Source organism: Ambystoma mexicanum, chromosome 10, assembly GCF_040938575.1.
Source record: "Ambystoma mexicanum isolate Mex_15411 chromosome 10, UKY_AmexF1_1, whole genome shotgun sequence".
Taxonomy (NCBI): domain Eukaryota; kingdom Metazoa; phylum Chordata; class Amphibia; order Caudata; family Ambystomatidae; genus Ambystoma; species Ambystoma mexicanum.
Window position 1 is genome coordinate 1,501,260,164 of NC_090932.1, and position 13,443 is coordinate 1,501,273,606.

At 48.7% G+C, this 13,443-nt stretch overlaps 1 protein-coding gene across 2 annotated transcripts in view; it reads left to right on the forward strand.

The window, feature by feature from the left end:
- The window catches only part of OGFOD2 (2-oxoglutarate and iron dependent oxygenase domain containing 2), a 472,935-nt gene that overhangs the window by 23,218 nt on the left and 436,274 nt on the right, over positions 1-13,443 (forward strand). For both annotated transcript variants that reach the window (XM_069619641.1, XM_069619642.1), the window contains exon 2: positions 7,978-8,034. In XM_069619641.1, the coding sequence (XP_069475742.1) occupies positions 7,978-8,034 (57 nt within the window). The remainder of the gene's footprint in view (positions 1-7,977; positions 8,035-13,443) is intronic.

Here is a 13,443-nt window from a genome sequence, read left to right on the forward strand (position 1 = left end):
ATATTGTACATCGTTTCTATGGCAGTATCAGGTTGTTCTGTTAGTGGTCTTTCGGACCACGTTTCCTTCACCCGTTTAACTATTCTGGTATATGTAATATATTGCCCCATGTGTATCCCAGTTTCATCCACTATCGTTTGGAAGTCCAGTGCCTTCCCCTGTTGCCGTATGTCTCCCAAGGTCGCTAGGCCTACCGGCTCCCAATATTTGCGGATCCATTTCCTCAGTTGCTCATATGCCCGTTCTATAATGTGGTGGAGCCTCCTGTGGTTATCAGATCTGCTTCTACCTGGGACATATCCGGTTTTATCAGCGTGTATGAGTTTATTTATTACCCGCTTAAGTCTATTCGCCAGCACAGACGTGAGAATTTTGCTGTCCTGATTTAGCATGGACAGTGGTCTATACGACCCACAGTGTGTGCTTGGCTTATCAGGTTTAAGGAGTGGAATAATTACTGCCTCCCTCAGAGATCCCTCAGTGTCACTTTATCAAATGCCTCGTTTAGCATTGCTAGTAGAGGGGGGAGCACTTCTTGTCTATATGTTTTATAGAATACACTGGGGAGCTCATCCGCCCCAGGGGCCTTGCTCGTGGGCAAGTGTATTACCACTGTCTCTAATTCCTCTATTGTAATAGGGGCATCCAAGTTCTCCCTATCTTCCTCGCTCAATTTAGGTAGTCCAATGTCTTCTAGCGTCTCCTGAGTCTTTGCCATCTCTCCTGTATCTTCATATAGGTGTTTATAGAATCTAAAGAATCCCTCGTTCACACTCTCCTGGGTGTTCCAGACTTGGCCCTCTTCTCCTGTTATCTCTCTAATTGCTGTCCTTGGTGTCTCGTTCTTGGTGTCTCGTTCCATGCAAGGAGCCTCCCTGGTTTGTCTCCCCCCACATGTTGTCTTCAATGTATTTTTTTATAGTTCAGGTTGCATGATCTCTCCCAGAGCCCAGCGCATGCCGGTTGTAATTGGCTTACACGTTCAGCATCCTCTTGTGAGGTGCCCACTCTTTTCATAAATGCTTCTAGTGTCTTTTCTGTCTCCTGTAGCTCTCGCGCTATACCCCCTTGGAGCCCTCTGGATTATGATATGGCCGCTTCCCTCACCACCACCTTAAAGGCCTCCCACACGGTGCCATCTGACTCCACGCTGTGTTATTTTCAAAATACCCAATTATCTCCTCCCTTAGGTCCTCTCGGAATGCAGTGTCCTTCAATGCCTTGGCTCTAAGCCTCCATGTTGGGATCCTGGCTCTGGGGGTTGATGTTGCCACGTCAGAACCAGAGGGGAATGGTCCGATAATATTCTCGTCTTATATTCTGAACTCATCATTTCCCCCACCAGTTCCGGAGCGGCGAACATGTAATCCAGCCTTGTGTACAGGCTATGTGGGGTGGCATAGTGTGATTAGTGCCTATCATTCGAGTGTTGCTGCCACCATATGTCTTCCAGCCCGAAGTCTCTCAACAGGGCTTGTAGCGTTTTCGCTGCGGAGGTGGGTTTATCTAGTTTCATGCCTGATCTGTCCATTTTGGGGTTCAGCGTACAATTGAAATCCCCCCCCCCCCATATAACCGCTCCTCCTATGTGGGAACTGATTTTACTGTATAGTGTCTTAAAGTAGGCCACTGTATCTTGGTTAGGGGCATATGTGTTTATGATACACAATTCTCTATTCTCTAGCAGCCCCCGAATCGCTACCATCCTCCCATCTGGCTCCACCGTGGCCTGTAGCATCTGGAAGGGCACATGTGGCACCACCCATATGATTACTCCCCTGGTGTATGCTGAGTACATTGCTCCTACGGTGGTCCCTCTCCACTTTTTCTTTACCGCATCTTGCTTTTCTTTAGTGAGGTGGGTTTCTTGCAATAGGACTATGTCCACTCTTTGCCTTCTCAGGTACATCATTACCTTGTGTCTCTTCAGGTAGCTGAGTCCTCTGACATTCCAGGTTACTATTCTAAGGTCTCCCATTATTGTCCGTATCCGTCCCTCCTCCAGATGTACTTGGAGTGAGTCATGCGCAGGGGGCCCATGAGTGCAAGCTCGTTCCCTAACAACTACCCCTACAACCGTAACCATATACACTGCAAACCCCCCTCCCGATCCCCAACTGTAGCCCAGCTCCATCCCTGGATCTCAAGCCTTCCCGCATCTGGTCCTACCCTGTATATCGGTGCTAGGAACCCAGCAGGAGGTTGCCGCACCACTGGCAACCTAACTAATCTGTCTAGTGGGGTATGAGATGGTTCCTCTGTGCCTCCTGCGAATGGCTTCTATATCTTCTGCCTGCTGCGTATACATCCTACCTTCTCCCAAACCTATGTAGAGCTATAGTCAAGTCCCATTGTCATTATATATACAGCACCTCAGTGTTCCGGGCCGATTCTTCACTTCTCGTCTTCACTCTCGCGTTGCTCCTCCACCTCCTGCGGACCATTCTGTGCATCCAGCCAGTTCATAGCATCTTCTGGGGTCCCGAAGAACAATGCCTTGTTTTTATGAAAGACTTTCAGTTTCGCAGGATACATCAGCATGTATCTGAGGCCCGCCTCCCGCAGCCTCCTCTTAACTGCTCCAAAGTTTAGTCGGCATCTTTGCACCTGGAGTGTGTAGTCCGAGTATATTATTATTGCCGCAGAGGCTCTCCTTATAGTGCCGCCTTTGCGAAAATACTCCAGGATTCTTTCCCTATCCCGGTAATTCAGTATTTTGGTGATGATTGGCCTCGGCGGTGCGCCCGGGGCAGGTCTCCGTGTCAGTGCGCGGTGGGCTCTCTCCACCGCAAATCCTTGAGAGAGCGCCCCTCCCTAGATCTCTTGCAACAACATGGTTTCTATGTAGTCTGTGGGGTTTGAGCCTTCCTCTCCTTCCGTGAGCCCTATGATGCGTACATTGTTCCTTCGGCCTCCTCAGCTCTGCTTTCCAAGTTACTCACTTGTTGGCGCAGTATGTGAATCTGGGAGGCGTTCGCCTTGCCGGTGGTGGTGTTTGACTGGACTTCTTTTTCCAGCTCACTTGTGCGTTTGGCTATCGCTTTGACGTCTTGTCGCAATAGGTTGACGTCCACTTGTACTGCGTCGATCTTGAATTCAAGAGAAGTCTTGAGATTTGTCATGGCTGCTTCCAGTTTAATTTCCCACGTGAACTTTAAGTCTGCTATTGCCTGTAGGATCTGCCTTTCTCTTCTCGTCAGTCCTGTATCTGTCTGTGGGCTCCTCTCTTTGTTGCTGGTGCCCTTCGTTGTTTGGGATGACCTGGCGAATTCGTCCATGGTGGGTTGCTTCCCTTTCGTTTGGGAAGCTTGGATGCCATTTCAGCGACTGCTGGGTTGGTCTCCTCTGGTCTCTTAGGGCTGGGTATATGTTATGCGAGCTGCGCTGGCTCAGTGCCTCTTGGCTTTTGTGCCGAAGGGCCGGTATTTACTCTAGTGACAGCCAGAGTGTCTGTCCAGGTGTTCCCGCTTCGTTGTGGTAAAGCATTCCTCTGCCCCTGAGTGGAATTGTGGCTCTTCCTTATTGCCTACTGGTAATTGTGCTTGTTGCTACTTGTTATATGTGAGCCCAAGGTTGGTATTCATTTGGCCCGCCCTCCCAGGGTCCGTGGCTTCTTCAGCAGCGCTTGTCACCTCACCTCAGTGCAGTGTCACCTGTATAGGGGAACCTTTATATTAGCTCCTTGGTCCATGCTGCTTATGCATCATTTATGCAAATGGGGCTTCCCCTTCAGTGCCTATGATTGTCCCCCGGCCTCCAGTCAGGTCACAGCTCTGCTGGCGTGCTCCCTTATCCATTGCTTCTCTGGGCCGACCTCCGTGCTGCTTGGTGATTGCACCTCACCTCGCTTTTTCTGGCCTCACTCCGGCTAGGCCCTTTGTTCTGGGGCGGCCATTTTGGGAGGGCTCCTTTTAAAGGCCTAATGAGGCCAACACGGCATAGAACCTTACCTTACTGTTAATTTTTGTGCTGCAGCACCTGCGCGGTATGTACGGCCTCCAGGCAAGCACTTAGAAAGCAACACTTAGGCGAGTGAACTGGCTCGTTTACTATAATGTGAGTGTAGTCTTGTGACAAGGCCCGGGTCTTTAAGGCCCAGGTTATATTTGGGGGCACACAAAACTGGCCTGCTCTTTGGGGCTCGGGGAAACTGACACACTTTCTATGCCAGTGACTGCCGGTGGCTGGCCACGAACATGCCCAATCATCTCCCCTGAAGGTTCAAGGTGTCTTTATCCGCTGTGGTTCTTGTTTCAGGGGCTGCTACTGCTCCTCCACGACCCGCGGGTTCTCTGTGTTGGACGTGTGATTCTGGGAGTTTGCGAGGCAACAGTGAGCCCACTTCACGTGGCGTGTCTCTTCGGGTTTATAACAAGTGTGACCGGAGGCGCTCCGCCAGCTCCTGCGAGCCCCGTCGCTGCGCCGAGCCGGATTTCAATCACCCCTCAGCCCGCGGCTCTTGCCTGCGATCCTGCTCATGGAAGGGTCATCCTCTGCATTCGCTATCCCCCAGGGGGAGTTTGCATCGAGTCTGGCGCTTCCGGGCTGTTTTCCAGACCGCCTTCTCGCCTGCGCTGTCCTCTCCTCAGCTTCTCACCCCACGGAGGCAGTATGACCCCAGGGGGCTCCGCCGCTTGACTCCTTATCGCTGCATCCAATCTCTTTGTGTGCGGCTGCCGCCATCTTTTTCCCTTCATCCATGGACAGCTGCAAACTTGCTAAGCAGTTTTCTTGCTTTATCCTTGTAGCAATCGGTTCCCGTCGCTCTCCGTGTCTGCGGCATAGCTTCATAAGGCACCTTATTCAATTAGGTCCTCCATTGGCCACTTTTAGTGGGGCTTCTGCACGGATTAATCTCGTATCAGCAGGAGCCCCTCAGTAGGCACGTCCTATCTCATGGCTTTGTAACCACGCCCCCTATCTTTACTTCGTCATTAGGCTCTGTAGAATCCATACATCTTCTTCAGCCAGTATCTCGTGATGTCGTACATGTCTCTTGTGACGTCACTAGTTTCTTTTTATTTCTCGTTTTACACTGCTGGTGTCAAAAACGGCACAATCTCAGGTCTCCAAGATGTGGGAGGAAGGGGGCGATGTCTCCTCCAGAGGTATACAGTTGCTTCTCTACACTGTGATAAAGTGGAAGGTGAAAGACAGGCTCGAGTCCGACAGAGGGAAGCCTGTGCAGAACTGCGTGATAAATGGACAAAGTGAGTGTGAGAAGGGAGGCAGACTCGAGCCCGGCGGAGGGAAGCCTTTGTTGAATTGTGGGAAAGTAAAGGTCAAAAGTGGAACTGTATATTTATGACAAGGCCGACGAAGCCTAAGGAAGTTATTGAACTACCAGAAGCTTGAAGCCCAAGCCTGAAATGTTAATTGTACTAGTAAACCTAAGTGTGCAGGACTGAAAGAACTGTGGCATCCACCTATACTTTTTAGGAACCTCTATAGACCATGTGGTGCTGAACGTGGGGAAGGGAGTTGTTATTTAAGCCATTCTGACCTTTCTTTTGGGACACTATTTTTCCTTTTGTATTCCCTTAACACATTTGTCATTTTGAGAAGGAGGGTAAGGATAGGTGTTTTACTATAGGCCCTTTTATTTTAACTGGACTCACATGGACTTTTTTGATATTTATTTATTGGTCAAGATTACTCAGATTCTAGAGTTGGGCCCAGGTAGGAATTCTACCAACCCAACCAAAATACTAAATAAAGGTTTTCGAAACTTGTATCCATTGTGACTATGTCTACTATTGATACCATGCCTTCCTTACAGGAGGATCCCGAAACTCTGCTGTCTTTTGTCTTCTGGTGTGGCTGAGATAAACCATTTCCTACTAGGGAGTGCAGGGGGGGGCGGCTGTCCTGATTTGGACAGCCACCCACCTATTTCTGTATACTGCAGTGAGAGTTTGCAGAGGATGAGTGTGGGTCCCTGATAAAAGGCGAGGATCCTGAGGCAAAAGACCAGACGACCACTGGAACAGAAGAACCGAAGAAGACAACCAGAGACACCTACAGCATCTTCCAGCAACCGCAAAGAGACTGCTGCTGTCCTGAACCCGTTTCCTAATTGACAGAGGAACTCCAAAGAGGACTCCTCCTTCCCTTTGGCTGGTGGTACCATTCAGCCATAAAACGACCTGCAAGATGAACCATCCCATGGTGCGCTGCGACCTTCCTGGGCGGAAAACCCATCAATACCCTGGCACCTCCGACCCTATTGCAGTGCATCGTCTTCCTGTTAACAAATCCTCCCAGAACTGCTGGACCTCCAGAGGCAAGACCCCATTCCTCAAAGTCCCCTCACCAGGGAGAAGGACCGAAGAATCGAGGTGGATTGGCTGGGTGGTAAACGTTCATCCTTGGAGTCTGTAAAAAGGTGCTGAAACTGCAGACCTACATTGGAGCATGGCATCCTTTGCTGAGAGTCCTTTCTCTCAACTGCTGCTTTGACATTCCTTCCAGGGTCCCTCCTTCGTAACCATGACCAAGGAATAGGAGACGTGGTCTGCTGCTGCTGCACCGTGATGGAACCCAGCTGCATCTTCTACATAACTCCTCGGGTACTGTGGATCTCGTGGTAGTACATACCTTTATTCATTCTGTCACACCTTGTTGCTGGAGTGTTGATTCCAGTGTTTGGGTGTTCACCCATACCGTTGCCTTACACTGATGCGTCCATAGGGAGCCTTTCCCAAGGTCTATGAAACCCTTTTGACCAACAAAAGTCCTTTGCTTATTTGTAATTGAAGAATCATATGAAACGTTGCCTTTTCTGCATTTGTGTCTCATCTGCTTTACCTCCATTTTGGTTTTGAAGAACTCGTACCCATGTAGAGATGGCATGCTAAAGCCTTAAGGCCTCTTAAAAGTGACACAAGTGTTTTAAAAGTACTGACTTGCTATTGTTGGTGTTGCTTAACCTTTTTTCATACCTACAACCGGACATTTGAATTGTATTCAATTACATCGGTACGGTCAAGTGGCACAGCGAGTAGAGCGCCAAACTCAGCCTTTCATCCTTCCGAGGTCGATAAATGAGCACCACACACCGTGGGTAATAATAAGCAGCGCTCAGATACCTGAGGGTTCTTAGCGCTATATAAAAATGCAAATTTATATAATTTTTAACTTATGGTTTACTCACCTGAAGTATTGCTTTGATTTTATATTGTGTTGCTTAGTTTGAAATAGTACTTACTTACCTGAGCTGTAACTTTAACCTTTTGTGTATAAAATAAATAACTATTTTACTATAACTGAGGGTGTAAGAGTTTGTTTGGGCCTATGTGTTTACTGAGAAAAAGTTTGCCTTTGGGATCCTAGACAATAACCCCTAAAATGCAAAACCAATATTCAGCTCAGTAGTTTCGATTCAGGATTTTTGCAGTGTCTACTTAAGTTTGCCAACTCAGCTGCATCGAGATGTGATGACTTTTATTTGAAAGGAGAAGAAGAATGGTATTTGAGAATTGGGTGTATGTTTTCTGAATTAATGAGCAATTGCGTATCGTGACGTGACATTGGGGGAAAAACAACTTGATGAGCGGTATATTCTCTAAACAACTGGTTTAATGGGTTCTGAATACAAGCAGAAACCCCTTGAAAAACAGTGAACTATTTGTTGAGGTTCTATGGATGGAATTGGCTTTGTGTCCCAATAAATCCTCACTCATCCTTGGGTGTCTAAGCTTTTATTTGTGTGACTCCGACAATCTGGTCCAACAATCGTTTGGAGATTTGAAATATACAGATTCTGAAGTGCTTTGTTGAGACTAGTGTATCTGTTGCCTTAAGGGACAAGTAATGCTTTCATCTTTGTCAACAAGTATGGCACTTTTGTAATAACTAGTCCATGTTAATGAAGCAAAATCGTACACGTTAAGTGATAAATTCATCAAACAACCGTACCCGGCTTTATGCATCAATTTCTAAACCACTGTCATTTTGTATTATTTATATTTTCGGCAGATTTTAAGAAGGCGTGGATGCCGAAGTGAAGAACATTTTAAAAGCATACTCTCAAAGGTATGTTGCTCATCTTACTAGCTTATCAAGTCAAACAAGATGATCATGTTTTATACAGACGGTTACTGCATATGGGGATCTTTAATTTGCAAATAGGTTATAAGGATTCAAAAAGTCAATGACATTATGTTCACATTCAGATCAATTCAGATCACCACCTTGCTGCACCAATGCATTTTTAAATTTTAACTGTCCCTTGGTATTGGATTGCTTAATAAGCTTCTGATCAATTCCTTGGCACCACGAGAAATGAGTATTATGGATCACTTCCTGTCCTAAAGCTTTCAGCACCAAACACAGTTCATACAAATAACATTTCCCATCAACATTTAAGCGCTTAGGAGTTTCCTTAAACATGTAACATTGAAAACATCTGAAACTATAGTCCAATCCCACAATGTGTCTCGCTTATAACCTCACTTCCTGCTCCAATCTTCCCCTCTTTCTTTGCTGCTCTTTCAGCAGATGTGTATTGTTGTGAGGTGAGCTGTCAGGTAAGGTAGGGAAGCCAGGTGCCTATGCGTACAAAAGAGTAGTCTTTTTTCTTATAGTTACAGGCTACAGAAACAGGAAAGGCCTCAATAGGTAATATGACAATATTGTCACTTCTCCCCAGAGGAGAGCCCTTCCTTGTGAGGTTAGGCAGGTGAGCCCCCGATGCAGCATTCCCCATAGGGGTGGCAGAAAGCGGGACGTCACAGGGAGAGACTCCTGTGATGAATCTTGTGGATCCCTCACTAAAACCCTGCCTAAAGCCTCCTTGCAGGTGACCAGGCAAAGGCAGATGCTGCCTGGTCCTGACTTTGTGGGTAGTGTACTGCAGGAGGATCATCTGGGAGGAGACAAGGTCTAGGGGAGTTGGGAGATCCAGTGGGACAAGACACCGTATTTATGAAATCTCAGTATTTATGAAATCTCTCCATTGGCTCCCAGTGGAAGCAAGGATTACATTTAAAACCCTCTGCATTGTCCACAAGGCTTTCTGGGGCCTGGGTCCAAAATACCTTCATCTATCCCTCCGCAAATACCTCCCCTCTCGAGCTCTTTGCTCCTCTGCCTCCTAACTCCCTCAGGGTCAGTCGTTTCTCAAAGAAACAAGCCGGGGGTAGATCTCGGACGGAGCCTCCCTCTGGAACAGCCTCCCTGCCACTCTAAAACCTGAGGAGAACCATCTCCGGTTCCGGAAGCACATCAAGACCTTCCTCTTTGCATCTGCCTTTGCTCCCCCTCTCCCTTGCTGATCTGCTCTTGCTTGGCACTGCATCTGGCCACCCTCCGTCCCCTTGGCCCAGTTACTTGCTCACCCTGCCACCCTTCTGCACTGCCTCCCGGCCACCCCTTGCACTGGGGACTGTATATGTACCCATCCCCCATTTTCTTCTTTTTATGCACTTATCAGATTTAAGTTCTGCTGCCATAAACGCAGCACTTGCCACTTGCTGTCTGCACTACCTCTGTTTATTGCTCCATTATATATTTTATTTGTTTTTATTATTATTCATCTGTTTATTCTCTGCTCTGCACCTTCCACTCTCCCCCTTCCATGCACTTTTCCTCTTTCTCTTTCCCACGTACTTGCACAATCTCAATGTCACTGGGCCTAGTAAGATCGTTGTTTTGTTCTCCCTTGTTCCCCTCCCTTGCCTTGTCGCGCTCTGAAACACTTGTGCACGAGTGTGATACAAATAAAATATATCCATGAAAGGAAAGAACCTTTTTAAGGGTGCCAAAACACACAATGGCTAAAAGCCATAGAGCGCATAAAGGAACATACTGGGCACATTGAGATTGCCTGGCGCCCCTCGGACTGGCCCCAACCACTGTGTCTGGCGCCACCACACCCCATCCGTTGAACTCCTCAAAATACGCCCTACTAGCCCACCTACTGGGCCCACACTGCTCTCATCCTGCCACATATGAGCCCTACCTTCACGGCAGAGGCAGTCGCCCATATTCCGGGCCGGGACGACTTGGCGTCGAAGTCAGTGGCCCACTGCCTCACTCACAGAGGGATCTCCCGAGACACGCTTACCAACTAACCTGCCCAGTGAGGCGCCACCCCCCCCCACCACCGCAATATCAAACAGATTGCGGGAGGCCAACAAGATTGGCGCGATGGACAAATTTGCCAAGGCGGCGCCCAGCCCGGAGCAGGGCCCCTCCGGCGCAGGACATGAAGAGATGGACATGCCGTCAGATCCCCCTCAGCCTGACCTAACAATAATGATGGAGTCCATGGCACAAAACTTTACAGCCTTTCATGAAAAACTTGACGATATCAACGCGAACGTGGCCTCGCTAAAATCCAAATTAGACCAACACGGGGCCAGAATAACAGAGCCAGAAAACACAATCGGAACCAATGAGGACGGAGTCCACGCCCTACAGAATACGGTCACGGAGCCCTTGCGGGACATGAAACAGGTCAAAGCTAAGTGCGATGACCTAGAATCTAGGTCACGAAGAAACAACATTCGTATAGTGGGTGTTCCCGAATCAGCGCTTAAGGGATGGATGGAACCTGCAGTTGAACAACTACTCAAAGATCTCCTGGACAACCCTGTGCTGCCACCTTTTTTTACTGTCGAGCAAGCCCACCGCGCACTGGCACCACGCCCGAAGCTGGGTGACTTTCCCAGACCAATAATAGCGAAAAACTCTTAAGTTACAAAGACAGAGACGAGACCACATACTCCGCTTGGCCAGGGAAAAAGGGTGAACTAAGGCTGGACTCACAAATCATTAGGATTTTCCGGACTTCTCTGTGGGGGTGCAGATGGAACGGTGGCAATTTGGAGGAGTAAAAAAATGCTAAGAGAGAGGAAAATCGAATATATGCAATGCTCTTCGCTGCCCGCTTGAAATTCACTCACCGCAACAAACTATACTTCTTCACGGTCCCTGATGAGGCGGTCAAGTTCATCGAGGAACAAATCCCGCTAACGGAACCGGAGGAGGAATTAATGGAGAATGACTAAGGCAACCCCCCCCCCTCAACTCTTACGATGGCCTGCCTTCTGGGTTGCGACCCGATATCCCCCCCAGTTGTTTGCCGCGTGCCCTCTGCTCCGCGGCACTTGGAGTCGACGGTGCCCCGGCACTATCACCTGAAAGGCACCCTCAATGGAAGGGGGGAACATTTTTTTTTGCTTCGCTTTACTACAGCTTTATAGGCTGGGGTAAAACCCTGGCAGACTGCCCGCACCTGTACGCGCCATTCTTGGGCCTCACATGGTCAGATCTCGTATCTCTGTGATAAGTGTGTTTTGTAACTTAATGTGTCATCAGCCGTTTGAAGATAAAGGATGTTTCATCATAATAGTATTACAAAAAGTTGGTCACACGGCAGCGGCGGCCCCCCTCTGCAGCTGCAATGTTTTCAGACACAGAGCCTTTGAGTTTAAGCCCCTTTTGGGCTATTGGTCGAGCGCTGCTGCGTTGGAGATGGCATGTGATTGTTTGCTCCAGGGGTGGGAAATACTACACTGCTAGTTGGTACTGGGCGGTGAGGCTGGGGGTGGTGGAGATGTTGGGGAATGTTACATAAAAACTGGCAGGAAGGAGGTGACTAGTTTTGAAAAGAGGCGTGTGGACGCACAGCAGCGCATAGTACGAAAGACAGAGACAGATCCTTCAACTGGGATGTCCCATAGTCTTCTCCCGTGTCCATTAAACTGATGACGTGGAATGTCCGGCGGTTAACTAATTACACAAAGGCTCGTAGGATCACTGCGAATGTGCAGAGGCATGTAATCAAGATACTCCCGCTCCAGGCGACGCATGCTCTGAAGCACCTTGCATCAAACTTGGCACAGTCTTGGGGGCCCTAATAGGTTTTATACACAATACTCCACTCAATCCAGGGGAGTGTTGACCCTGATCCACAAATCAGTAAAATGTACACTCCACACGTCCCACATAGACACGGGGGGCAGATAGGTGATCCTCTACTGTACACTGGCTAATGAGGAATGCCTGCTCGTAAACGTGTATGGTCCAAATATGGACTCCCCGGAATTTATTGACGAGGTGGCCACTCTCCTCATGAGGTACGTGGCAGTCCCCATCATATGGGGGGGGGGCGCATGAACCTTATACTAGACAATGTCCTTGATAGAACAGGCAGTGCCCCTAGAGCCATGTCCCGAGCCGCAAAACGACTCCATACACATATGATGTCCCTGAATCTACACGACGTGTGGAGAACGTTTCATCCCCAAGTGAGGGATTACATTTTCTATTCAACAGTACACAACATCTCTTCAAGAATAGACATGTTCCTGGTGTCGGGGGTGGGAGCGGGTGGCTAGGATAGCAGATGTCAAGATACTAGCGCGCACACTTTCTGATCATTCCCCGGTGGTGATGCAGATCCAACTAGGGCCTGGCGTTTCAAATCCAAGGCCCTGCATGGCCATACTTTTTAAAGCCGAGATCCTATCGCACATAAACACCTTCTTTGACCGCAACAAACAGCATGACACATCCGAAGGGACCCGCTGGGAGGCATTTAAAGTAGACATTAGAGGGATGTGCATCTCGAGGGAGGCTGGGGTACTAAAAGCCATTAGACAAGCCCTACACGCTTCCGAAACTAAGCTCAAAGCACTAGAACGAGAACATGCCTCGACACCTACCCCCGCAACCTTGGCGAAGAACAGAGCCGAGCTTGAACTCTTTGTATCTCACGCCCTCGGCGAGGTGTAGTACTATGCTCGGCCCCTGGCGGCGCAGAGGTATGGCGAGGGAGATAGACCAGGTAGAACCCTGGCCAGGTTGGTACATGCGGAGGAAGGCAAGACCTGCATAGATAGCATTATAGACGCGCAAGGTACGAGTGACTGGTCTGATCAGGGTATTATTGATACCTTTGCAGACTTCTACGCTAACTTGTACGGCCCACAGCAAGAACACACAGCCCACGACCTGGATGACCTGCTTGAACGTATTCCATTGCCCTTTATCTCCCAAAGCACCAAAGACCAACTTGATGCCCCATTCACCTTGGAAGAGATGGTCCAGGTTATCTCAGACCTTCCAAAGGGCAAGGCCCCGGGCCCTGACGGGCTCACATCGGAATTCTACCAAGAATATGTCGCTATCCTGGCACCCATATTACACAGGGTTTGGGCTAAGTCACTCCGCTTAGCCGCCCTCCCCAGATCATTAATAGAAGCCCTGATAACTGTCCTTCCCCAAGCCAGGGAAACCCCTAGATGAATGTGTCTCCTACAGGCCCTTATCGCTCATAAATACGGACACGAAAATATTTGCTAAGGTAATAGCGAACAGGTTCCTCCCAATCATTTCGCACTTGGTCCATCCGGACCAAAGCAGATTTGTCCCCGGCCGCTCAACTGCCCTCAATATTCGCTGTCTCTTCAATGTGATGTCCATAATTGACCCGTT